Below are 27,734 nucleotides of genomic sequence, written 5' to 3'. Positions count from 1 at the left end.
TTAGGAAAGCCCGTGAGACTAATCTCCAGTAAACCAGTAAAAGGCCAGAAGTGAAGCTCTGTGGCTCAAATGGTGGAATGCTGGCCTTGAGCCAAAAGGTTCAGAGAGTGCTCAGGCCCTGAGTTCAAGTTCTAGGACCAGCATGTACACACATACACACACACGTAAATCATAAAGAAGGAAAAGTGCCCTGGAGATCCATAGGTCTTTTAATTTTAATTAAATTTTTAATTTTAAATAATTGACCTATCTAAAAATTAATATTAGACTGTTGGCAGAGGGAAGGTGAAAACTGATTGGGCAGAACAAAATTGTGAGGGTTTGTTTTTGTTTTGTCAATCCTGGGGCTTGAACTCAGGGCCTGGGCACTGTCCCTGAGCTGCTTTTGCTCACAGCTAGCACTCTACCACTTGAGCTACAGCGCACTTCTGGCTTTTTCTTTGTAGTGTGGTACTGAGGTATCGAACCCATGGCTTCATGCATGCCAGGCAAGCACTCTACCTACCACTAAGCCACATTCCCTAGTCTTTATTTTTTAATCTGGGTTTTGAACTTAAGACCTGCTTGCTAGGCAGAAATTTATCTTGATGCTTGCAAGGCCCTACGTGAAGGTACTTAATATGCTTTATAGTTGTTCATGATGATGTCATTGCTAATTAATTACCATCCAGCAAAGCAGTTAAATTGCTTGAGTGCTCTGCAAATCTAATGCAGGAGGCAAGAGAAGGCAGATTTAGAGGGTGAGACTAGCCTCTGGGATCAGGCCCAGAGGATTCGTAGCTCAGATTTACTAGCTTTGGTAATTTGGTAAATTATTTAATCTCACCTTAAAGGAGAAAAATGACTGCACTGCAGAACTTCTGGAAGTGTCCAATCAATGCCTTCCGCGGTAGTGGTGGCTTGGTTTTTGTCACATTGCCAAGGAGACGGTTGCCAAGGAGACGGTCGCTGCTGGGAAATACTAAAATACTTTAATAGACGTGCCTCATTCCCAACTGGCAGTAAAGACCAGCCACTCGTTAAATAGCAACGCAGGCTGGGCGCCAGAGGCTCCAGGCCGGAAGTGACTCTGCCCCTAACAAACATGGCCTCCGAGTGACTTCCGCTCTCCCGTCTGTCACTTGGCTCCGCCGCTCTGGGAAGTTTATGGAGTCACGACGCGCTTAGCAAACGTTTCACAGGCATCCTGCTGAAGGGGCGGGGCTACGCTGCACGGTGATTGGTTGCCGTGCGTTAGGAGCGTGGCCACGGGGAGCGAGACTTTGATTGGCTATCGTGAGGCGGGACTAGCGGGGAAATCCTGAATGATGATTGGGTGGGGGGGTTAGGCGCGCGCCCTCGGGAAAGGAGACGTCCGTGCGGGCTCTCCCTTGGGCTGCCGAGAGGCGGGGTGAACCGGCGGCCCCTGAGGTGACGGGGACGGCGTGGGGAGCCATGGGTCAGGCAGTGAAGGTGACAGGGGCTGGGGAGGGGTGGGTGCAGATGGGGAGGGGAGGGGAGTGGACAACTGGGGGACGGTTGTGGAGTTCCTGGGGGTTGAGGTTGAGGACCCTGAGGGGCCGTCGGGGGCCTGCAGGTGCGCGGGTGGGCGGGGCCGCGGGTGGGCGGGGCTGCGGGTGGGGCCCCAGCGCCCCGGACGGGGGGCCGAGGAGGGGAGGGGGTTTGCCTGAGATAAAAACAGTCGTCTTGGAAACTGGGCGCTGGCGGCTCACGCCTGTCATCCTGGCTACTCAGGAGGCTGAGATGTGTGGAGCGCGGTTCGAAGCCAGCCTGGGCAGGGAAAGCCCCCTGAGAGCCACCAAAAAGCCGGAAGTGGAGCTGTGACTCAAGTGGTAGAGCGCTAGCCTGGAGCAGAAATGCTCCGTGATCAAGTTTCCAAGCCCTGAGTTCAAGCCCCCGGGGCCGACACGTACACACGCGCGCGCGTGCAAAAACATGGGTTGGGTGTGGCCCCCCCCCCAATCCGTCCTCACTAGTATTGATTTGTCTGAAGGACCCATTTCACATCCCAGGAAATAAAGAAGACCCAAAACGCGAATTTAAGATCCACCCAGCTTTCTTTAACCTGTAGTGTTTGCATGTGCTTTCTTTTGTAATAAAACATTATAAAAAAAAAAAAGAGAAAGTTCCAATCAGCCAATCAGGTATTATGTTTGTTCCCATATCTAGAGATGAGGAACCGAGGAAAGATTCCCCAACGAAATGCCTTCGAAAAGTAGCACTTAGCGAGACACCTGTGAGACCTGAACCAGGGGAAGGGAGATGGGTGAGGGTGCTTGGGCACCCCAGATCTAGGGACCCTGGGCTCAGGTTCATTTCTAGTCAAGTGCATTCCTTGTTGGTGCCCAGTTCTCAGGCAACCATCTCTTAGCTTTAAATATCGACGTGATGGTCAATTGGAATCTGTCGTTGTCATACAGCCCACAACACTGCAAGGGAAAAAGCTGTGTTTTATGATACATCAGTAATAAGCCACCAAGCATCCCTCGTGGACTATTGAACTCAGGGCTGGGAAAGACACAATTCTATCAGGTTATTCATTCAAGAAGTATGTTGAAGCTGGATGTTGGTGGCTCACAGCTGTAATCCTAGCTACTCAGGAGACTGAGATCTAAGAGTATGACACTCTTATCTCCAAGTAACCACCAGGAAACCAGAAGTGGTACTGTGGTAGAGTTCTATCCTTGAACCAAAAAGTTCAGGAACCTGAGTTCAAGCCCCAAGATCGATAAAATAATAGTGATAATTATTATTATATTGAAGCCCTAAGATGAGTGGTCATGCCTGTAATCTTAGCCACTTAGGCAGATGAGATCTGAGGACTGCCATTGGAAGACAGGTCAGGCAGGAGTCTGTGAGACTCTTATCTCCAAAAATCTAGAAGTAGAGATGTGGCTCAGGTGGTAAAATGCTATCCTTGAGCAAAAAAGTTCAGGGACAGCAGCACCTAGGCCCTGACTTCAAGCCCCAGGACGTACACAAACACACAATATGTTAGGTACTAATAGCCATAAATTATCTGTACTGTACTACCTGAGCCTACTAAAGGGATCACTTTGCCTTTATAAAGAAATACACTAGGGGCTGGGAAGGTGGCTCAGTGGTAGAGCGCTTGCTTTGCATGCCTGAGGCCCTGCACCACATAAGCAAAATGAAAAAAGCTGGGAGTGGCGCTGTGGCTCAAGTGGTAGAGCGCTAGCCTTGAGCTGAAGAGCTGAGGGACAGCGCCCAGGCCCAGAGTTCAAGCCCCACTACCAGACCCCCCCCAAAAAAAGAAATACACTAGGTAGGGAGAAGGGCATTATTTTTTAATAATTTTTATTGAGATTAAGTGATTACATAAATTTCACAAATTTCACAGTATTTTGGGGGTAGTGATACTTAGTTAAAGTCACAAACACATTTTAACCTTCACAGGGCATATTGTTATTATCATGGTTTGTAAAGCTTGTGGATAATATAAACTTTGACAGTACAACTATTTCTTCCAAATTGGGTGATATGTACATTTCTTTCCTTTTGCTTAATGTCAGCTGTTCCATCTTTCCCTCTCATTCCCTCCCATCACTTCCCTTGAAATATTAAGTTCATTTTCATCAATGTCCAGTGCAGCTGATGGGCCAAGAAGGTCAATATTGAGAGAACAATATTTAGCATCTTTTTTGGACTTAGAAGTGAGAGGTAGCCTCAGAGTGTCACTGAAGTCTCTTGGCAGTGTGACTTTTTTTTTTTTTTGGTTGATTGTGGGGCTTGAACTCAGGGCCTGGGCTGTCCCTCAGTTCTTCAGCTCAAGGAAAGCGCTCTACCACTTGAGCCACAGCGCCACTTCCAGCTTTTTCTGCTTATGTGTTGCTGAGGAATTGAACCCAGGGCCTCATGCATGCAAGGCAAGCACTCTACCACTGAGCCACCTTCCCAGCCTGGCAGTGTGACTTTTTACTAAACTTTCAGGCTCTTTTCTTACCCTTTTGTCTCACTTCTCATGTGAGCAATCAGTTAACCTCTCCTAAATTGTATTTTCTTTCTGAGCCCTCCTAAGATGTAAGTTCATGATTTTGTATGTGTGTGATTTGAAGAGCAGATAAAAGCTTTAGTTTCTTCAAAAGAGAGCAAATACTTACAATACTAGCAAACTGGTTTATGGCAAAATGATTATGACATAAGCATCCTTGTATTGTTTTTGTTCTTTGTTTCTTTGCATGTCTTTGTGTGTTTGGTTTTTTTGGGGGTCCAGTAGTGGGCTTAAACTCTGGGCCTGGGTGCTGTCCCTCAGCTCTTCAGCTCAAGGATAGCGCCCTACCACTTGAGCCACAGCGCCACTTCCGGCTTTTTTTTTCTGCTTATGTGATACTGAGGAATCGAACCCAGGGCCTCATGCATGCAAGGCAAGCACTCTACCACTGAGCCACCTTCCCAGCCCTGTGTTTTGAAATAGGGTCTCACGCATTCTGTGGTCCAGGCTGGCCTGAAACCATATGTAAACCAGGCTAACCTGGAACTTGAGAACTTCTTGGGACAGGATCCCTAGCCTCCCAAATTCTGGGATTACAGGTGTGCACCACCATTCCCAACTTTGTTTTGTTTGCTTTGTAGGACTTGGTATATAATGCTTAAACTTTTTTTCTTCCCCCATGTGTTGGGGTTGGAGCCCAGGAACTCATTCATGCTATGGATGTACTTTACCTCAGCCCCTAAACATTTTTAATTTAAATAAACAAGGGAAAGAGAAAGGTTTTTGTTTTGTTTTTGTTTGTTTGTGTTGCTGGTCCTACTTGAACTTAGGGCCTGATACTGTCCCTGAGCCTCTTTGTGCTCAAGGCAAGCACTCTACCACTTGAGCCACAGCACCACTTTTGACTTTTTGATATTTAACTGGAAATAAGAGCTTCGGGGACTTTCTGCCCAGGTTGGCTTGAACTGTGATCCTCAGATCTCAGCCTTCTGAGTAGCTAGGATTATAGGCGTGAGCCATCAGCAACCTGCTGGAAAGATTTGTTTTTAAATTTTGAAGGCCTGATGTTTACAAGCTATTCTGAAAGGTAATTTAAGATAATAATAGGAATAAAACACACACACACACACATATATATAAGAGAAATAAATAGAAAAGGATAATTGTTTAATCTTTGTAATCCAGTTATGTAAAATGTGAAATTTTTTCTCAGGAGGTCTGAATTCCCATTTTCTTAACAGGTTTTACAGCTCTTTAAAACACTGCACAGAACCAGACAGCAAGTTTTTAAAAATGATACCAGAGCATTGGAAGGTAAAATGTGTGTGTGTGTGTGTGTGTGTGTGTGTGTGTGTTTGTTCCCTTTTGTTTAAGTCTTTGCTTTAAATGGCTGGAGACCCCCACACCCACCTTATGTAATGAAAACCCAGCTTGGGAATGACTTTCACTGGCTCTCTTCTGATGGTATATTTTGTTTGTTTTTTGGGTTTGGGGGATTTTGTGTTTTGTGTTTGCCAATCCTGGGGCTTGAACCCAGGGCCTGGGCACTGTCTTTGAGCTTCTTTTTTTTTTTTTTGGTCAGTTGTGGGGGCTGAACTCTGGGTCTGGGCGCTGTCCCTCAGCTCTTCAGCTCGAGGCTAGCACTCTACCACTTGAGCCACAGTGCCACTTCCGGCTTTTTCTGCATATGTGGTGCTGAGGAATCAAACCCAGGGCCTCATGCATGTGAGGCAAGCACTCTACCACTGAGCCAACTTCTCAGCCCTGAGCTTATTTTGTTTAAGGCTTGAGCCACAGTGCCATTCCTGCTTTTTCTGTTTATGTGGTACTGAGGAATTGAACCCAGGGCTTCATGCATGCCAGGCAGGCACTCTACCACTAAGCCACATCCCCAGCCCCAAGTTTTTTGGTTTTTTTGTTCAGGACCTGGGGCTTAATCTCACTGCCCCCAAGCTTCTATTGCTCAAAGCTAGTATTAAACTATTTGAGCTATAGCCCCTTTTTGGTGTGTTTGTTTTTCTTTCTTTCTTTCTTTGTTTTGTTAATTAATTGGAGCTAAGAGCCTCATAGACTTTTTCTACCTGGGCAGGCTTTGAATGCAGATTCTCATATCTCAGCCTGTTGAATAACTTGGATTACAGGCCTAAGTTACCAGTGCCTGGCTTAATATGATGTTTTGTAAAGATTTGTTTATACTACACTTCTTTCAGAAGTATATACTTAAAAAAATGATAAAGATTTCTCAAAGAATCAGAAAAAAAAAAGGTTGTGCCAGTGGCTCACACCTGTAATCCTAGCTACTCAGGAAGCTGAGATCTGAGGATCACGGTGCAAAGCCAGACTGAGCAGGAAAGTCTGTGAGACTCTTATCTCCAATAAACCACCAGAAAACCAGAGGTGGCTCTGTGGCACAAGTGGTAAAGTGTTTGCCTTGAGCTGAGGAGCTGAGGGACAGCACCCAGACCCCAGAGTTCAAGCCCCGTGACCAAAGAAAAAAAAAGATCACATGTGAGAATTTCAGTGTTTGCCATGACTTGCCTTTGGTTCAAGCCATGAGTCTCCTTTTATGTAAACAAATTTCTTTTATGGAAACAAAATTTCACTCTGGAAGACCAAATACCACCATATTGTCTGTGTCAATCTGGAAGTCTCCACAGCTATGGAAGGAAAATCCAATCCAAATCTAATTTACATCCACATTCTGTGTTTCACTGAAGCTTAAACTTAGGCCTGGACACTATCCCTGAGCTTTTTTATTTTTATTTTTAGTTTTGGCATTGCTGGGGCTTGAACTCAGGGCCTAGGCACTGTCCCTGAGCTTCTTTTGCTCAAGGCTGGCACTCTACCACTTGAGCCAAAGAGCCACTTCTGACTTTTTCTGTTAATGTGGTACTAAAGAATCCAACCCAGGGCTTTATGCATGCTAGGCGAGGACTCTGCCTGGAAGCCACATTCCCAGCCCTCTATAAGCTTTTTTGCTCAAGGCTAGCTCTCTACCACTTGAGCCATAGCTCCACTACTGGCGTTTTGGTGGTGAACTAGAGATAAGAGTCTCATGAACTTTCCTGTGTAGGCTATCCTTGAACCATGATCTTCAGATCTCAGCCTCCTGATTAGCTAGAATTCCAGGTGTGAGCCATTGGTGCCCAATTCTAAGTGCATTTCTTAACCTTCTTAAGAAGGTGTCTGGTAAAGTGGCCTCCACTTAGGGAATTAAGTTTTCCTACTTCAGAGCTGGGCTCTGGCATACTAACTGAGCAACTTTCTACAGATTGTTCCAGCAGTTGCTCATAACAGCATATAAGACTGAATAGATTGGATTAAGCTGCTACAATGATATAAAATGATATAACAAAATAGTATAGCAAAAGTTTTAATCTATTTTTATCTGAATGAAGGCACTCAAAATTATATATGTGTCCTTCTGACTCTTGTATTTTAAGCTACCTATGTGTGTACATTGTTTAATACATTTGTCTTTATTGACTTTTGTTTTGTCAGTCATGGGGCTTGAACTTTGGACCTGGGTGTTGTCCCTCAGCTCTTTGGTGCAAGGCTAGCGCTCTACCACTTGAGCCATAGTGCCACTTCTGGATTTTTTTGTTTTGTTTATGTGGTGCTGAGGAATCGAACCCAGGAGGTCTTGTATGCAAGGCAAGCGCTCTACCCCTGAGCCACCATTCCTAGCCCCTTTATTGACTTTTGATAAAGACATTTTTGTCATGTCTGGGTTCATGAAATCAATTCCAGCACTTGGGAGGCTGAGACAGGAGAATATTGAACTTGAAGATAAGTGTAGGTTAGATAGTGAGACCTTGTCTGGAAAAAGAAAAAAATCAGGTTCTGGTGGCTCACGCCTGAAAGCCTCGCTACACAGGAGACTAAGAACTGAGGATCACAGTTCTAAGCCAGCCTGGTCAGGAAAGTCCTGAGACTCTTCTCTCCAGTTAAATACCAAAAAGCCAAGCCAGGCTCTGGTGGCTCATGCCTATAATCCTAGCTACTCAGGAGGCTGAGATCGGAGGATCATGGTTCAAAGACAGCCCAGGCAGGAATGTCCATGAGACTCTTTATCTCCAATAAACTGCCAGAAAACCAGAAGTGGTGCTGTGGCTCGAGTGGTAGAGCACTTGCCTTGAGCTGAAGAGCTGAAGGATAGCACCCTGGCGCAGAGTTAAGCTCCATGACCGACAAAACAAAAACAATACTAAACTAAAAAACCAGAAGTCAAGTTGTGGCTTAAGTGGTCTTAAGCCACACAAAAGTGCTGGTCTTAAGCACAAAAGCTCAGGGACAGGGCCCAGGCTCTGAGTTCAAGCCCTAGGACTGGCACAAAAAAGAAAAAAGAAGGGCTGGGAAGGGGCTCAGTGGTAGAGCGCTTGCCTTGCATGCATGAAGCCCTGGGTTTATCCTCAACACCACATAAGCAGAAAAAGCTAGAAGTGGCGCTGTGGCTCAAGCGGTGGAGCCCTAGCCTTGAGCTGAAGAGCTGGGGGACAGCGCCCAGACTGAGATTTCAGGCCCTACAGCCTACAAAAAAAAAGAAAAAGAAAGAAAGAAAATGAAAGACATTTTAATCTAAACACTTCGAGAAAAATATTTATTTGGATTTATTAAAATCTAGTGATTAAAGGGACATAAAATTGCAAGAGAAAAATAGAGTAATGAAAGTTTATATTACGCTCTCCTCTCCCCCACAAATTTTGGTAGCCTTTCAAAACTCTCCATGAAACTTTTTAAATACTTTTTCTTTATTTTTTTTTTGGGGGTCCAATCATGGGGCCTGAACTCTGGGCCTGGGCACTATCCCTCAGCTCTTCAGCTCAAGGCTAGTGCTCTACCACTTGAGCCACAGCGCCACTTCCGGCTTTTTTCTTTTTGCTTATGTGGTGCTGAGGAATCGAACCCAGGGCCTCAGGCATGCAAGGCAAGCGGTCTACCACTGAGCCACCTTCCCAGCCATAAATACTTTTTCTTATGCTTTGTTTTACATACAATCAAAACCTTTTCTTAGAGAAGTAGAAATTCATTTACATAATATAAATTATTGGGACAGGAATTATAAGTTAGAAAAACAGATAACCAAGCTCACACTTATAATCTTAGCTACTCAGGTGGCTGAGATCTGAGGATAGTGGTTCAAAGCCAGCCTGGGCAGGAAAGTCCTTGAGACATTTATCTCCAGTGAGCCACCAGAAAACCGGAAGTGGCACTATGGCTCAAGTGGTTGAGCTGAAAAGCTCAGAGACAGTGCCCAGGCCCAGAGTTCAAGCTCCATGACTGACAAAAAAAGAAAAGAAAAACAAATAACCTTATATATATTTTTTCTCTCTAGCAGCCAGAATAAAGATCAATGAAGAATTCAAAAGTAACAAGAGTGAGACTTCTCCTAAGAAAATAGAAGAGGTACAGTTGTTTTCAATTCCAATAAAACTTGGAATTTTTTTTGAAAAAGAAGAAATGATGGAAATAGATGGTCATTTGAAAGGAAAGTCATCCTCCTTGAAACCCTCCACTTTACTTGACGTGGCTCACCTACTCAGGACCATTTCCCTGTCCCTAAAAGATAGCCCCTTGCCTGTGGCAAGAACATGGAGGTAGCCATGATCAAAGCAAGAGCTACTTAGCCAATGCAGAAACACAAAATCCTCTCTTCGCCTGAGGCAGGTCGGTGTTATAGAAACTCAGAACCCTAGACGGAACTTCCTTACTCATGTATGTGTGTGTGTGTTTGCATGTTTGCATGCACATATGTGTGCATGTATGGAAGTGTACCTGCCAGTCTTTAGGGCTTGATCTCTGCCTGCTTACTGTCCCTGATCTCTTCTGCTCAAGCCTAGCCCTCTACCATTTGAGCCACAGCTCCATTTCTGGCTTTTTCTTGGTAGTTAATTGTTGATAAGAGTCCTCACGGACCTTCCCGGGCCAACTGGCTTTGAACCATGATCCTCAGATCTAAGTCTCCTGAGTAGCCAGGATTACATATATGAGCCCCCAGGCCCCAGTTTCTCTGGGAATTTTTGAGATAGAATCTTGCTTTTTGCCTGTGCTGGCCTGCAACCACAACCCTCTTTTTTTTTTCCTGCTAGTCCTGGACCTTGAACTCAGGGCCTGGGCACTGTCCTTGAGCTTCTTTTGCTCAAGACTTTACCTCTTGAGCCACAGCACTTTTTCTTTTTATGTGGTACTGAGGAATCGAACCCAGGGCTTTGTGCATGCTAGGCAAGCACTCTACTACAAAGCCACATTCCCAGCCCACCATCCTCTTTTTTTTTTGTTGGTTGTGGGGCTTGAACTCAGGGCCTGGGTGCTGTCCCTGGGCCTCTCTGTGCTCAGGACTAGTGCTTTACCACTTGAGCCACGGCCCTACTTCCCATTTTTGAGTGATTAATTTGGAGATCAAAGGGCTGACTTTGAACTGTAATCCTCAGATCTCAGCCTCCTGAGTAGCTAGGATGACAGGTATGGATCACCAGAACCCAGCCACAATCTTCTTATTTAAGCTTCCCATGGTAGCTGGGCTAACAGACATGTGCATCCCCACCCAGCTTTTTCTGCTGAGTGGGCTGGCCTTGAAATGCAGTCCTCCCGATTTCAGCAACCTAAGTAGCTAGGATTACAGCCATGAGCCCCTGAAACTCTCTGACCAATGGATTTTAGTCTTTCTCCTGCACTAAGCAGTAAGCTCATCTTATTTGCAAGTTTATCACATATGGTTTTGACAGACACAGAGAAACAGAGAAGAGAGAGAGAGAAATCAAAACAAAATTGCACAGCCTAGTTAATGTGGAGAAGCTCTCAGGCAGTCCTGTATTTAACTTGGTGTATGAGCTGCTGTTTTTTTTTTTTTTTTTGCCAGTCATGGGGCCTGAACTCTGGGTCTGGGCGCTGTCCCTCAGCTCTTCAGCTCAAGGCTAGCGCTCTACCACTTGAGCCACAGCGCCACTTCCGGCTTTTTCTGTTTATGTGGTGCTGAGGAATCGAACCCAGGGCCTCATGCTTGCAAGGCATGCACTCTACCGCTGAGCTACCTTCCCAGCCCTGAGCTGCTGTTTTTATGCCCTGACCTTTGTACAAATCTGCCTCCCCACAAAGCAGCTTATACCTACCTACAGAGCAAGGGAAAAGTGAATTGCTTAATTTAAGTGATAAAGTGAAAACTTGAGGTTTGTTGAAAGGTAGCAGGTCTCTAAGCAGAAGTTGGGGACACTAGGAAAAAGGCGTCAGGCACTATTCTGCACCTCCTGAGCATTCACAACTTTTCAGCAGCAGTCCCCAGGAACCATTCACCGCCAGTTATCAAGACTCTACTGTAAGCCATGCACTATGGCTCAGATCTGTAATCCAAGCTCCTCAGGAGATTGAGATCTGAGGATCACAGTTAGAAGTTACCTGGGACAGGAAAGTCTCTGAGGATCTTATCTCCATTTAACTAGCAAAATCCTGGAAGTGGAGCTATGGCTCAAGTGGTAGAGGGTCAGCTTTGAGTAGGGACAGTACCCAGCCCTAAATTCAAGTCCCAATACCAGCGCGCGTGTGCGCGCACACACATACACACACACACAAGTCTACTGTACAGTGAGCATAGTTTATTATATGAAATCTTAAAATTATATCATGGGCTGGGAATGTTGCTTAGTGGTAGAGTACTTGCCTAGCATGCATGAAGCCCTGGGTTCGATTCCTCAGTGCCACATAAACAGAAAAAGCCAGAAGTGGTGCTGTGACTCAAGTGGTAGAGTACTAGTCTTGAGCACAGAGAGTCTTAGGGATAGATCCCAGGCTCTGAGTTCAAGCCCCAGGACTGGCAAAAAACATTATATATTATAATTACAGCTGTTAGTACCATATTATTAGAAAAATCCTTTTAGTACCAGGAAGCTTCCAAGCTCATAGCACATATAAGTAGCTCTATGGTTCCAATTTTTGCTTGAAAGCTGGAATTTTATCATTGTCATTATATATTGTCAATTGTTTTTTCTCAAGAGAAACACATTTCACTCGTGTTCAAGAAATTATCTGCCAATTGCACACCAGTGGCTCACACCCCTAATCCTAGCTATTCAGGAGGCTGAGGATCATTGTTCAAAGCTAATCCAAGCAGGAAAGTCCATGAGATTCTTTTGTTTTTGTTTTTTGCCAGTCATGGTGCTTGCTACCACTTGAGCCACAGCACCACTTCCAGCTTTTTCTGCTTATGTGGTACTGAGGAATCGAACCCAGGACCTCATGCATGCAAGGCAGGCACTCTACCACTGAGCCACCTTCCCAGCCCCAAGTCCATGAGATTCTTATCTCTAATTAACCACCAAAAGGCAAAAAATGGAGCTCTGGCTTAAGTGATAGCAAATGCTCAAGGATAATGCCCAGGCCCTGAGTTTAAGCCGCAGGACCAGCACATACACACACACACACACACACAAATAATAATAATAACTAGCTGGGCACTAATGGCTCAAGCCTGAAATCCTAGCTACTCAAGAGGCTGAGATCTGAGGATCATGATTCAAAGCCAGCCCCAGCAGGAAAGTCCATGAAACTCTTATCTCCAATAAACGACTCAGAAAACTGGCACTGGCGCTGTGGCTCAAGTGGTAGAGTGCTTGCCTTGAGCTGAAGAGCTGAGGGACAACACCCAGGCCCAGAGTTCAAGTGCCATGACTGCCAAAAACATAAAATAATAATAATAATAATAATAACTAATCTGCCAAATACCTTGGTCTGAGTAATCATAGTTTCTCAAGGCTCTTTCGAGAAATTAACCTTTTTTTCCCTGTTCTGGGGCTTGAACTCAAGGTGAGGGTGCTGTTCTTTAGCTTTTTCTTCCTTTTTTTTTTTTGTCTTCTGCTCACGTGGTGCTGAGGACTCAAACCCAGGGCCTCATGCACGCAAGACAAGCACTCCACCACTGAGCCACGCTCCCAACCCCCTCCTTTAGCTTTTTCACTCAAGGCTAGTGCTCTACCACTTGAGCCATAGCTCCACTCCCAGCTTTTTGGTGTTTAATTGGAGATAAGAATCTCTTAGCTTTTCCAGCCTGGGTGGGCTTCAAACCATGATCCTCAGATCTCAGCCCCCTGAGTAATTAGGGTTACAGGTGTGAGCCACCAGTGCCTGTCTTTAAAAGGCTGTTTTTGTGGAGGAAGTTATACTTCCATTTACACTTAAACAATACAGAAAAAGAATTTTGTCTTCACAGATCCCTGAAGGGATCTTCAGTCTCTCAGGGGCCCAGAGCTAGAGAATCAGTGTTTGGGGCCTGTTTCTCACTCTGCACATGAGGTCTAATGCTAGAGGAAAAGATGGTTAACCTACACTATGCCTCTAATAACAGAGCCAACGTGGAACAGACTGTGTTCAGGAAACCAGCTCTATAAAGAAAGTCCCAAGCTGGGTACCAATAGCACATGCCTGTAATCTTAGCTACTCAAGAGGTTGAGATCTGAGGATCACAGTTTGAAGCTAGCCTGGGCGGCAAAGTCTGTGAGAATCTTCTTTCCAGTTAATCAACAGAAAACCGTAAATGTCGCTGTGGCTCAAGTGGTAACCCACTAGCCTTGAGCACAAAGAATCTCATGGACAGAGGTCAGGCCCTGACTTCAAGCCCCAGGACTGACAAAAAAAAAAGTCCCAAAGCCCTCACGTTTTTTTTTTTTTTTTGGTTGTAAGGCTTGAACTCTGATCCTGGGCACTGTCCATGAGCACTTCAGCTCAAGGAGCGCATTCTATCACTTGAGCCACAGCACCACTTCCAGTTTTCAAATGTACATTATAACAAAACATTCTGAATCTGTTTGGGAACAAAATATGGAGTAGATAGATAAGAGTTATAAAATTATCCCAAAATGGTTGAGCTTTGTATACTGTAAAATGTTAAAAGCAACACTAAGTAAAAAGGAATTGTTATATAAAACTATAGTTTTCAGCTAGGCTGTGGTGGCTCATGCTTGTAATGCCCAGGCCCTAAATTCAAGCCCCATGATGAACAAAGCCAAACAAGCTAGAGTTTTCAAAACAATACATAGTCATGAAACCCTCTAAGGACTCACACTGGCTTTCTCAACAGCTGATAAAAATAGGTTCTGACGTTGAACTGCTCCTCAGAACATCTGTCATACAAGGAATCCACACAGACCACAACACACTGAGTAAGTAAACAAAAAAACTGTGATTTCTGGCTGCAGGGCATTTTGGCATACTGAACAAATCCTATACCCTTGTTTGTTTTATTTAGTTATGTAAATAAATTTGATCTTGAAGTTGATCTCAGAACCTTGCACTTGGTAGGAAAGCAGTCTACCATTTGAGTCATGCCCCCCAGCCTTTTGTACTTTTAGTTATCACTTCAGATTTTTTCCTAGGGCTGCTCTTGAACTGCAGTCCTCCTGTCTACGCTTCCCTTATAGCTGGATTTACAGGCGTGAAACTTCCATGCCTAGCTTATTTGTTGAAATGGGTTCTCCCTAGCTTCCCTGCCCACCCCCCCACCCCTCCATCCTGGGGCTTGGACTCAGTGCCTGTGCACTGCCCCTGAGCTCTTTTGCTCAAGGCTAGCACTTGACCACTTTGAGCCATAGCGCTACTTCCAGAGTTTCACGGACTTTCTTACCCAGGCTAACTTTGAACTGTAATCATCATATCTCAGCCTCCTGAGTAGTTAGCATTACAGGCATGATCCATGGGCACCTGGCTCTCTCTAGCTTTTCTTTCTTTTTTTCTTTTTTTTTTTGGTTTTGGTCAGTCATTGGGCCTGAACTCTGGGCCTGCACGCTGTCCCTCAACTCTTCAGCTCAAAGGTAGCTCTCTACCACTTGAGCCACAGTGCTCAACTTTTTCCTGTTTATGTGGTGCTGAGGAATCGAACCCAGGGCCTCAAGCATGCAAGGCAAGCACTCTACCACTGAGCCACCTTCCCAGCCCCTCTCTAGCTTTTCTTTTGGTGCTAGCTGATCTCAAACTGAGACCCTCCCAATCTGTACCTCCCAAAGTGGTTGAAATTATAGGTATAAGCTACCACACCCAGCCTTCAATTGGGTTTGTGTAGTTTTTTTCCACTGGCTGGATTTTAACCTTGATTTTGCCTCCTGAGTAGCTAGAATTACAGACATGAACCACTAGCTCCCAATTTCAACAGGATAGATTTTAAGCTTTATATATAAAGGACTTGAAGGGTTGGGATATTGCTCATGATAGAGTACTTGCCTAGCATACAAAAAGTCCTGGGTTCAACCAGCAGTACCAAAAAAAGGGGTTCAACTTTATAGAAATGGAGTCATACAAGATTTTCATTTTGTCTGGCCCTTTTTTATCTCAATATTACATTTGTGAGATTCATTTACGTTCTCGTATTCCTCCATGTCATAGCAAATACTGTTTGGACTCATCACAATGTCACAATTTATCCTTATGTTGTGGTTTAGGTTTTTCCCAGTTCAAGACTATAGTGGATAATGATCTTATGAATACCACGCATTTTGGTGGGGAAATGTGTGTAGAAACATGTGCATTATGACACACATCTTCAGAGCTAATATATAGTCGAAGTAAAATGTCTACATCCTAGGATCTGGGTTTTTCTTTTTTTTGGGGGGGGGGTCTGGTCGTGGGGTCTGAACTCTGGGCCTGGGCGCTGTCCCTCAGCTCTTCAGCTCAAGGCTAGCACTCTACCACTTGAGCCACAGCACCCCTTCCGGCTTTTTTTTTTCTTTTTGCTTATTTCGTGCTGAGGAATCGAACCCAGGGCCGAAGGCATGCAAGGCAAGCGCTCTACCACTGAGCCACCTTCCCAGCCCCGGATCTGGGTTTTTCACATAGCAGTTTCCCAAAGTTGTTCTGACTCCGTGAGCAGCCGCAGAATAAGTGCACAAGCTCCACTTGTCCTCAGTCCTCACTCAGACTTGGCAGCATGTGTTTCTGTAGCCTTGCTGGACCCTGTGCAGTGCATCACAGTTACTTTCATTCATGTATCTAGTAACTAACTGAAGGAATAGAGCACCTGTTTAATGGATGTTTGAATATTCTCTTTGATGAAGTTCCTGCTTGTCTTTTGCTCATTTATCTTTTCCTAAAGGGTTGTCTGCCTTTTCAGTATTGACTTGGAAGAATTCTTTCCATGTTCTAAATGTAGATTTTTTTTTTTTGCCTGTCCTGGGGTTTGAATTCAGAGCCTGGGCACTATCCCTGAGCTCTTTTGTTTTTGTTTTTGTTTTTTTTTTGGTCGTGGGGCTTGAACTCTGGGCTTGGTCGCTATCCCTCAGCTCTTCAGCTCAAGGTGAGTGCTCTACTGCGCCACTTCCAGTTTTCTAGTGGTTTATTGGAGATAAGAGTCTCATGGACTTTTCCTGCCCAGGCTGGCTTTGAACAGTGATCTTCAGATCTCAGCCTCCTGAGTAGCTAGGATTACAGGCGTGAGCCACCAGCACCCGGTGGTCCTGAGCTTTTTCTCAAGGTTAGCACTCTACCACTTGAGCCACAGCACCACTCCTGGCTTTTTCTGTTTATGTGGTAGTGGATAATCGATCCCAGGGCTCCATCCATGCTAGACAAGCACTCTACCACTAAGCCACATTCCCAGTCCAATATTTTATTGATATATATTATAGGAGAATCTTCTCCATTGTGACCTGTCTTTGTCGTCTCAGTAATGTTATCTTTCAGTGAAGTTTCTTTTCTTTTTTTTTGCCAGTCCTGGGGCTTGAACTCAGGGCCTGGAAACTGTCCCTAAGCTTCTTTTGCTCAAGGCTAACACTCTACCACTTGAGCCACAGCGCCACTTCTGGCTTTTTCTGTTTATGTGGTACTGAGGAATGGAATCCAAGGTTTCATGTGTGCTAGGCAAGCATTCTACCACTAAGCAACATTCTCAGCCCTGAAGTTTCTTGTTTTAATGTAGTTTAATTTTTCAGTCTTTTCCTTTATGCTGAGGATTTTGAGTTCCATTCAAAAAAATAAAAAGCTATCAAGTGAGGACATGAAGAGATTCTCTTGTACCTTCTTCCTTAATTTATTGTTTGAGCCCTTTCATTTTGTTCTTTCTATTAACCAAAGTTGATATGGTATGAGATAGAGGTTATTCTGGAAAAGTCTTCTCTTTCCCTTGTCAGTCACACTGATTATAGAATCAAATAGCTTCAGCTGGGTGCGTGTGTTTCTGGACTTTAGGATCTCATCTGTCAGTCTGTGGTTCTCTCTGTGATCACAAGCCACGATGTCTTGACTACAGTACACTGGTGTCTTCCCGCCTGGTACAGTCCGTCAGTACTGACAGATTTAGAGAGAAGAATGTGGGAGGATTGCTTCTATTAGACACAAAGCTATTCATTGTCCTCAGGTCGCAATCTTAACTTTTGATTATCTTTTCTACTTGAAAACAGCTCGTTGTCCTGTGTTTGTCAAAAAATGCACGTTAACATGGAGTTAATTTCCCAGGCCATAGCTCTCAATCAGTTAAAGCCAGGGGCCAGGTACTGTTTTGTTTGTTTTTTAAAATCATGGTAAAATACACTTAACAATAGTGTGTTTGTGTGTGTGTGTGTGTGTATGTGTGATGTGTGCGTGTGAGTCTTGAGGCTGGAACTCAGGGCCTGCGCAATGTCCCTGAGCTCTTTTTGCTCTACCATTTTGAACTAGAGTACTTCTTACAGTTTTCTGGTAGTTAATTGCATATAAAAGTCTCACAGATTTGAATGTGGCTAGCTTCGAACCTTCTCAGATCTCAGCCTTCTGAGTAGCTAGGATTTCAGGTGTGAGTCATTGACACCTGGTATTGGAACAGATTTTTTTAACCTATGTTTTTAAAACTTGGTAAGAAAAAAATGTGGTTATGTGATTTTGTGATGCCTTAGTGGAAAATAATAGAGATAAAAAATTATAAAAATGATTTATTACCTGTAAGAATAACTAGCGTGTTATATATGTGAGCTCTAAATCTCCTTTTTTTATTCCAAGTAATATCTATGTTGTAAATTAAATATTGAATTTTGAAAAGAATTTCTCAGCTGAACAATTTGTCCTTTTATTCCTTGTAAAAACAACAGTTCGAACTGGTACCAGTAGCTCATACCCATAATCCTAGTTTACTTGGGAGGCTAAGAATGAGGAGGATTGTGATTCAAGGCCAGACTATGAGTAAATGTTTGTGAGTCCCCTTCTCAGCACATATTTTGGTAGAGTGGCCTGTCACTCTAAGCTATGTGAGAGGCCAGAATTGGGAGGATCATGATGTCAGGCCAGACTCCGTAGAAACGAAGCTAGACCTGGCAGCCTATACCTGTCATCCTAGCAACTACAAGAAGCCTGAAGCAGGTCCACAGTGCTTTGGTGAGAAGCAAGGCCCTGTCCTGAAGACAAACAAAGGAAGAAAACAAAAACCCAGGACTGGGGACGTAGTTCATAGGTACTGTACAAACGCCCAGTACAAAAAAAAAAAAGGCAATTGAATTATTTCAAGGTGATTTCAAGGTTGTTTTGGGGGGGGGGTTGGTCAGTCATGGGGCTTGATCTCTGGGCCTGGGCATTATCCCTCAGCTCTTCAGCTCAAAGCCAGCGCTCTACCATCGGAGCCACAGCGCCACTTAGGATTTTCTGGTGGTTAATTGGAGATAAAAGTCTCACAGTCAGGACTGGGAAGGTGGCTCAGTGGTAGTAGAGCGCTTGCCTTGCATGCATGAGGCCCTGGGTTCGATTTCTCAGCACCACATAAGCAGAAAAAGCTGGAAATGGCCTGTGGCTCAAGTGATAGAGCACTTGCCTTGAGCTGAAGAGCTCAGGGACTGAGTTCAGGCCCCACAACCGACCAAAAAACAAAGGTCTCACAGACTTTCCTGCCTGGGCTGGCTTTGAACCATGATCCTCAGATCTCAGCCTCCTGAGTAGCTAGGATTACAGGTGTGAGCCACCTGCACCCAGCTTACTTCAAGGTTCTTTAGTATAGAAAGAACCATTCAATCATGGGAAGAATTCCTTATGTTAAATGTTCATTTTCTCTTCCTTCTCTTCCTTCCTTCCTTCCTTCCTTCCTTCCTTCCTTCCTTCCTTCCTTCCCCTTTCCCTCTCTCTCTCTCTTTCTCTCTTTCTTTCTTTTTGTCCATTGTGGGGCTTGAAATCGGCCTGGGCGCAGTCCCTCAGCTCTTCAGCTCAAGGCTAGGGCTCTACCACTTGATCCACAGCGCCACTTCTGGTTTTCTGATAGTTTACTGGAGATAAGAGAATCACAGACTTTCCTGCCTGGGCTGGCTATGAACAGCGATCCTCAGATCTCAGCCTCCTGAGTAGTTAGGATTACAGGCATGAGCCACTGGTTCCTGGCTCTGTTTTTTTTTAGTAGTACTGGGGCTTGAACTCTGCTGCTGAGCCATGTCTCTTAGCTTATTTTCACGCTTTTTTTTTTTTTTTTTTTGGTGGAGAAGCGCATCCACAAACTATTTCCTCACTGTCACTACAGTACCATCCTGGATCAGGGGCACTGGGGAGGAGACATGAGTCAGAGACAGGTCCTCAGGGAAAACACTGTGCCCAGTGCAAGTTCCCCAATTCCAACTTAGCATTTTGCTTATGTGCCTGATATATTTAGCAATATGTCTGCAACTTCAGACTCAAATATCTTAATGTCATGCACATTACTTCTACCCAGATGTCTCTTTGATTCCCTCACTGTTATTGATGCTATCTGTAATATTTTCTTTTAAATCTTGGCTCAGATTTTGACTTCGATCTTTAATTGGGCTAAAAGCTTTTTATTTGAAAAAGTCGCTTTTTAAATAATGCATTTAATATGCTCACAGTCAATCAGCCTTTTCAGAGGCCTGAACTACGGGAAATCAATTGTGATCTCAGTGTATTTCCTTCTCAAAGATCTGGCAAGGTCAGTATTCTGGTGTTACAGTTTCTTGATCTACTGTGGACTACTTCAAGGATCTTACAATGAAATCAACTTCAGTGAAAATTAGTGTATAGCTATGCAATGTACTTAGGCCTAGTTACAGTGTCAACAACATGTGAATACAGAAAAACTTGATTGTAAAGATTTTCTTTGATCCTAGCTACTCAGGGAGCTTAGATCTGAGGATCATGGCTCAAAGCCAGCCCAGGCAGAAAAGTCCGTGAGAATTTCAGCCTGAGGCTGATAAAGACCAAAGAACCCGTAAACATCTCTGAATTCTAAAGCAAAAGAAGGGAGGGAGTTCTGGGGGTGTGGCTCAATAGAGCACCTACCTAGCAAGCACAGGGCTCTTAATTCAGACCCCAGTACCACCAAAATAAAACACAAAAGACATGATTTCAAGATAAAGATTTTTGGGGGCTGGGAAGGTGGCTCAGTAGTAGAGCGCTTGCCTTGCATGCATGAGGCCCTGGGTTCGATTCCTCAGCACCACATAAGCAAAAAGAAAAAAGCCGGAAGTGGCGCTGTGGCTCAAGTGGTAGAGCGCTAGCCTTGAGCTGAAGAGCTGAGGGACAGTGCCCAGACCCAGAGTTCAGGCCCTACGACCAGACCCCCCCCCCAAAAAAAAGAGATTTTGAAGGTGGGCGGAAAAGACAACTATGGAAGGATAACAATCATGCTTAAACATTAGAACAAGATGTTTGCTTGTGGCTATTTGTACATGGAAAACTGGAAAGATTCAAAATCTGTAATGTTTTTTGACAGACTTGTATTGCCAAGAAACCCCAAGCTTATTTAGCTTATTTATTTATTTATTTATTCAGTCAGTCATGAAGCTTGAACTCAGGGCCTGGGCACTGTTCCTGAGCTTTTGTGCTCAAGGCTAGTGCTCTATCACTTTGAGCCACAGCTCCACTTCCAGTTTCCTGGTGATTAATTGGAGATCAGAGTCTCACAAGCCAGGTACCAGCTACTCAGGAGGCTGAGTTCGGAGGGTTGTGGTTCAAAGCCAGCCTGGGCAGGAAAGTCCTTGAGAGTTATCTCCAATAAACCACCAGAAAACTGGAAGTGGCTCTGTGGCTCAAAGTGGTAGAATGCTAGCCCTAAGTGAAAAAGCTCAGGAATCACACCTAGGCCCTAAGTTCAAGCTATAGGACTAACAAAAAGGAAACAAACAAACAAAAAAGGATCACAGAAAGCCGGGCACTGGTAGCTCACACCTGTAATCTAGCTATTCAGGAGGCTGAGATCTAAGGATTGTGGTTCAAAGTCAGCCCAGGAAGGAAAGTCTGTGAGACTTTGTGTGTGTGTGTGTGTCAGTTATGGGGTTTGAACTCTGGGCCTGGGTGTTGTCCCTCAGCTCTTCAGCTCAAGGCAAACACTCTACCACTTGAGCCACAGAGCCACTTCGGGTTTTCTGGTGGTTTATTGGAGATAAGAGTCTCATAAGCTTTCCTGCCTGGGCTGGCTTTGAACTATGATCCTCAGATCTCAGAGTCCTGAGTAGGTAGGATTACAGGTGAGAGCCACAGGGGCTTGGCTTTATCTACCTTTCTTTAATTCATAAATCTTTGAGTGCATGACCACAGGAAGTAGATTGCTTGCATAACCCAGAAGAGCATCTTCCCCTGTAGCTCTGCTTCTAGACAGGATGAGTGGCTTTGAGACTTCAGGACCTAGAGCTCTGAAGTCCAGAGCTCCACCAGAAACAGAAACAGGCTCTTCTTGTGCTGCAGGATTGAGGAGTTTCTGTGGAGCTGTGACTGCACATTTTGTTTTTCTTCTACTGTCTGTTTTTCACTTAACTCCAGTGGGTGTCTCCCACACAATCTGCCAAGGCTGCTGGGCACAGCCACCAGGCATCCTCTGCCCATCTGCATGAGATCTCAGGATGCAGGTGGGAAGTGGAAGTTACTACAGTGGGAAGAGGGGTATACATGCACGTGTGTGTGTGTATAGCTAAAGGGATATGACAAGAAAAAGGTTATATCCCAGACTACATGGTATCTGTCCGGCCTTCATAAGACCAGTGTTCTGGGTTTTATTTCCAAACAAATCCTTGTCTTCCTGTTAAAAAGGAATGAGCAGGAAGGGCTCTGCCCCATAGCCCTTCTCCTTTGCCTACCTGGAGTATGCATGCATTGACTGCCGCAGTGAAGGCCTCCTACCAAGAAGGGCTACAAAACACCAGGAAAAAAGAGGCATGGAATCCTAGAAGCGTCAAGGATTTTGCTAGACCCAGGGCATTCAGCTGTGTTTCCTGATAATGTGAGAAAATGAACTCCCACATTGTTGAACTTCTGGTTATTCAGAGTAAACATATTCTGAAATAATAAAGGTAGGTTTAGTCATTTTGTTTTACATTCTCCTGTAAAAGCATGTTTCTAACATGCTATGTTGTCATTTGTTGTTTGTCTTGCCCATTAGATTCTGAAGTCCTTGACTTGAAAAACTTCCCCTCCCCGCCCCAAGTCCTGGGGCTTGAATTCAGGGCCTAGGTGCTGTCCCTGAGCTGCTCTTTGCTTAAGGCTAGTGCTCTATCACGTGAGCCACAGCTCCACTTCCGGTCTTTTATGAGAATTGTATTGGAGATGAGACTCTCACAGTCTTTTCTGCCCTGGCTCTCTTTGAACTTCGATCTTCAGATCTCAGCCTCCTGAGTAGCTAGGATTCTAGATGTGAGCTACTAGCACTGGGTGTGAAAGACGTTTTATTGGCCTGCATTGCTTAGCAATAGAGCACCTGCCTAGTAAGTAATAGGCCCTGAGTTCAAACCTAGAACCACATCAATCAGTCAATCAATAGGAGTTTAGTATGACTGTTTCATATGTGCATATAATAGCATATATCATATCCCCTTTGTCTAGTGAAACTTACATATTCACATTTGTGTTTCTTACTCCTTGATATAATTTCTAAAATTAAACAGGCACTTTTTCCCCCCCAATACTGGGGCTTGAACTCAGGGGCACTATCTCTGAGCTTCTTTTGCTCAAGGCTAGCATTCTACCACTTGAGCCACAGCGCCACTTCTGGCTTTTTCTGTGTATGTGGTACTGAGGAATCAAACCCAGGACTTCATGCATGCTAGGCAGGCACTCTACCACTGAGCCACATTCCTAGCTGCAGGCATATTTTTTTTGATAAGTGAAACAAATTCTTCATTCTCCAATTAAATCTCCAAAGACCTGAGAAAAGCAAGTGAGATATAAAGAATGACTAAATAATACAGATTTAAAAACTGATTTTCATTTTGGTAAGATAGATATACCATGCAGTTGATAAGAGCATTATTTTTAGTAAGATTAGCTCCTTTCTTTATTAAGTAAAAACAACAGTTTAATTTTTGCGATGAATTTCTTGTATTTTTAAATTTTTTATTATTAAGCCGGGTGCTGGTGGCTCACACCTGTAATCCTAGCTACTCAGGAGGCTGAGATCTGAGGATTGTGGTTCAAATCCAGCCTGGGCAGGAAACTCTGTGAGACTCTTATCTCCAATAAACCACCAGAAAACCAGAAGAAGTGCTGTGGCTCACGTGATAAAGCACTTGCCTTGAGCTGAAGAGCAGAAGGACACCACTCAGGCCCAGAGTTCAATCCCCACAACTGAGAAAAAAAATTATTATTATTATGAAGGTGATGTACAGACAGGTTGTAGTTTCATAAGTCAGGTAATGAGCATTTCTTTTTGGACAATGTCACCCCTTCCCTTACTTCCAGATTTTCCCTCTCTCCCCACCCTAAGTTGTATAATTTATTTTCAACATAGTATCTAGTGAATAGACATAGTGTCTAGTGTCTAGTTTCAACATAGTGTCTACTGCTGCATTTATTCATCCTTTATCCCGCCATTTCTGTGCACTCCTTACCCTCCTGAAGACACATAAACAGTCAAGAGAAAAAATGAAAACAATGACACCAACAAAGGAAAAAACTCTTGTTTCCATTTTGTTTTGGTGATAACTTTCTTTCTTTCTTTCTTTTTTTTTTGTCAGTCCATTTTCTGGTGAGGAGATAAGAGTCTCACAGATGTTCCTGCCTGGGCTGGCTTTGAACTACAATCCTCAGATCTTAGCCTCCTGAATAGCTGGGATTACAGGCAGGAGTCACTAGCTCCCAGCTTTTCTTTCCTTTTGTCTTTTCTCTTCACTTTTTTTTGGGGGGGACGGGGACAGTCATGGGGCAGGGCCTGGGCACTGTCCCTCAGCTCTTCAACTCAAAGCTAGCACTCTACCACTTGAGCCACAGCGCCACTTCCAGCTTTTTTTTTTGCTTATGTGGTGCTGAGGAATCAAACCCAGGGCCTCATGCATGCAAGGCAAGCACTCTACCACTGAGCTATCTTCCCAGCCCCTTTCTTTCTTTTTTTTTTTTTCTTTCTTGTTTTGGTCAGTTGTGGGGCTTGAACTGTAGGCCTGGGCGCTATCCCTCAGCTCTTCAGCTCAAGGCTAGCCCTCTACCACTTAAGCCATACCACCACTTCCCGTTTTTTGGTGGTTAACTGGAGATAAGAGTCTCAGGGCTGAGTGCGGGTGGCTCATACCTGTAATCCTAGCTACTCAGGAGGCTGAGATCTGAGAGGATCGTAGTTCAAAGCCAGCCCAGGCAGGAAAGTCTGTGAAAATCTTATCTCCAATAAACCACTAGAAAACCAGAAGTGGCGCTGTGGCTCAAGCAGTTGAGCACTGGCCTTGAGCTGAAGAGCTGAGGGACAGCACCAAGCCCAGAGTTCAAGCCCCATGACCAACCAAAAAAAAAAAAAGTCTCACAGGCTTTCCTCACCTGGGCTGGCTTTGAACTGCAATCCTCAGATCTCAGCCTCCTGAGTAGCTATGATTACAGGCCTGAGCCACAAGCACCTAGTTTCCTTCCTCCTTTCTTCTTTTTTCTTTTGTGGTACTTGGGTTAAACTCAGAGCTTTGAGCTTACCAAGCACTAACTCTACCCCTTGAGCCAGGTCCAGGTCTTTTTCATTGTATTGTTTTCAGATAGGATCTCAAATTTTACCCTAGTGTTGGCCTCCGTTGCATGTTCCACCTCTTTGGTGCCCATGAACAGTATCCTGTCCAGTTTATTTGTTGAGATTGGGGGGAGTCTCACAACCTTTTGCCTGGGATAGCCTCAAACCACAATTCTCCAAATCTTTACCTCTCAATTAAGTTAAGGATTATAGGCATGAACCACTACACTGGCTTTAATTTTTTTTTTTTTTTTTGTCAGTCATGGGGCTTAAACTCTGGGCCTGGGCACTGTCCCAGCTCAAGGCAAGCGCTCTACCACTTGAGCCACAGTACCACTTCCGGTTTTCTGGAAGTTAATGGGAGAGAAGAATCTCATGGACTTTCCTGCCCAAGGCTGGCTTTGAACCTCAATCCTCAGATCTCAGCCTCCTGAGTAGCTAGCTAGGATTACAGGCCGGCCTGAGCCACCAGCATCCAGCTTGGCCTCAATCTTTTGTTCTTGTTTAGCAGTGGTTTCAAAGAGGGCACTGTTGGCTTTGGGGCAGAGGTGCTGGCACCTGTGCATGCTGGGAACACACTGTACTACTGCTGCACCCCCAGCCCGTTGTTGGCATTTTGGATATGAACGTTCACTGTGCTGGACTGTCGCACCCATAAAAATTTAGCATATTTGGCTTCCGTCCACCACATTCCGTCTTCCAGCTGGTATGACAGCGCACACTCCCTTGGTCAGAACATCCTTGTTCTTGTTGAGGCTGTAGCTCAGTGGTAGATACCACACACAAGCTTAACATGTGGGAAGCCCTGGGTTCAGTCCCAGTCCCCAGCCCCGCCCCACCCCCCAAAAAGAAAAGGAAAAAAAAAGAACCCTTGTTCTATAAAATTGGAATATCTAAATTAAGAAGGTATTCTTGCTGGATTCCAAGAGTGTAAAAAAAAACAAGACATACAGCCAGGAGCTGGTGGCTCAAGCCAGTAATCCTAGCTACTCAGGATCCCAGTTCAAAGCCAGCCCCCAGGCAGGAAAGTCTCTGAGATTCTTATCTCCAAGTAACCACTCAAAAAAGAACTGTGGCTCAAAGTGATAGAGTGCTAGCCTTGAGCTGAAGAGCTCAGGGACAGTGCCCAAGCCCTGAGTTGAAGCCCCAAGTGCACACACACATGTATACAATGTATGCACACACATACATGTACATACACAGGGTGTTCTTTTTCTTTAGTAGGTAAATAGACTATCCAGCTGATAGTTGTAATTGTTGGTAATCAGATGGCAGTATGTTGTAGCTGAATTCTACAAAGATATTGAATTAGTTGTGTTAAATAAATGATAAGTTTTTCTATAACCAACTTATGTTTTTCTATAATCTAAAAAGAGAACTCTCTTTTTTGTTGTTGTTGTTGGTTGTGGGGCCTGAACTCTGGGCCTGGGCGCTGTCTCTCAGCTCTTCAGCTCAAGGCTAGCACTCTACCACTAGAGCCACAGCGCCACTCCCTGCTTTTTCTACTTATGTGGTACTGAGGAATCAAACCCAGGGCCTCATGCATGCAAGGCAAGCACTCTACCACTGAGTCACCTTCTCAGCCCCAAGAGAACCCTCTTAAATGTCTCTATTTAGAATCATTTTTCTACCTTAGTATGTTAACTAGAATAAATAAGATTTACCTTAAACCTCATAATCTCAGGAAGTGTGTATAATTTGCATTTACTTCTTCTTCAATGATTAAACAATGAATTCTCATTTTAACAATCCATTTTGTTTTTCTTCCAGAATTGGTCCCCAGGAAAGATCTTCTTGTTGAAAATGTGCCATATTGTGATAAACCAACTCAGAAGCAATGAATTTTCTAGAGTAAAACAAGTCTTCACACCATTACCTCTAAAATGGATCATTCTACCCAAAGTCCTGGAATTCAGATACTTCTCTGTAAATGGACAGATGGGAAAATGAGTGAAGGAAAGAAGAACTTCATAAATAAATTCACATTAAAATGACATGGCTTAGAACTGCAGAGTATAGCTAAGTTGTTTGCTTTTTAAGTTTCTCATAGTCCTTTCAAGAAATTAATTTTGGGGGTAGGAGACATGGCTCATCTGTTAGAATGCTAGCCAGTGGATGAAAGTGTCAATTGAGTTCAAGTCCCAGTCTCCAACCAATAAAAAGAAAGAAAATTTATTTTTTCCCCAGTCTCCAACCAATAAAAAGAAAAGGAAATTTATTCCCCCCCCCCCCCAGTACTGGGACTGAATTCAGGGCTCATGCTCTTACTTAGCTTTTTCACTCATGGTTGACACTCTACTGCTTGAAACACACCTCCACTTCTGGCTTTTTGCTAGTTAAGATAAGAGATAAGAGTCTCACAGACTTTCCTACTGGGGATGGCTTTGAACCACATTCCTCATAATCTCAGTCTCCTGAGTAGCTAGGATTACAGGTGTGAGCCTCCGGCACCCAGCCTAGCTAAGTATTTTGACAGGCCATCAGAGAAGAACTCATTTTCATTAAAAGCAAACTTTGCATTTAAAGTGCCAAATGAGGGGTTGGGAAGGTGGCTCAGTGGTACAATGCTTGCCTTGCATGCATGAGGCCCTAGATTCAAGCCCTCAGCACCACTTAAGCAGAAAAAGCTAGAAGTGGCGTTGTGGTTCAAGTGGTAGAGGGCTAGCCTTGAGCTGAAGAGCTGAAGGACAGTACCCAGAGTTCAGGCCCCACAATGATCCACAATAAATAAATAAATAGGTGCAATGAATATGTGTTCATTCATGTGCTTCCGTTTATATTGGATCTCACTAGCTATTTGACAATGAAACACTTGGACACGTTGGGGAGTTTTCTTCCCATGAAAATGCAGTATTAGATATGTTATTAGATTAAATTGATGTTTAGTTTTCAGACTATTAAATTGGCCAAAATTCTCAGTTTGTTGCCAGCTCTCCTCAG

The 27,734-nt window shown here is 44.3% G+C and overlaps 1 protein-coding gene across 2 annotated transcripts; it reads left to right on the top strand.

The window, feature by feature from the left end:
* Positions 1–833: 833 nt before the first annotated feature.
* Lyrm7 (LYR motif containing 7) lies at positions 834–26,805 on the top strand. 2 transcript variants are annotated; one of them, XM_013033798.1, is made up of 5 exons: positions 834–1,452; positions 5,194–5,266; positions 9,291–9,358; positions 14,019–14,100; positions 26,565–26,805. In XM_013033798.1, exons 1-5 carry the CDS (start codon positions 1,435–1,437, stop codon positions 26,633–26,635), a joined length of 312 nt encoding a protein of 103 aa, XP_012889252.1. In that variant the 5' UTR covers positions 834–1,434; the 3' UTR covers positions 26,636–26,805. The 2 variants fall into 2 exon arrangements, with proteins under 2 accessions (XP_012889252.1, XP_012889251.1); XM_013033797.1 differs by having other exon boundaries at positions 9,288–9,358.
* The last annotated feature ends 929 nt before the right edge of the window (positions 26,806–27,734 follow it).

This window comes from Dipodomys ordii, unplaced genomic scaffold (assembly GCF_000151885.1).
Source record: "Dipodomys ordii isolate 6190 unplaced genomic scaffold, Dord_2.0 Scaffold177, whole genome shotgun sequence".
NCBI classification, from domain to species: domain Eukaryota; kingdom Metazoa; phylum Chordata; class Mammalia; order Rodentia; family Heteromyidae; genus Dipodomys; species Dipodomys ordii.
The sequence above is the reverse complement of the archived record's forward strand: the minus strand, read 5'-3'. Positions and strand labels throughout refer to the sequence as shown.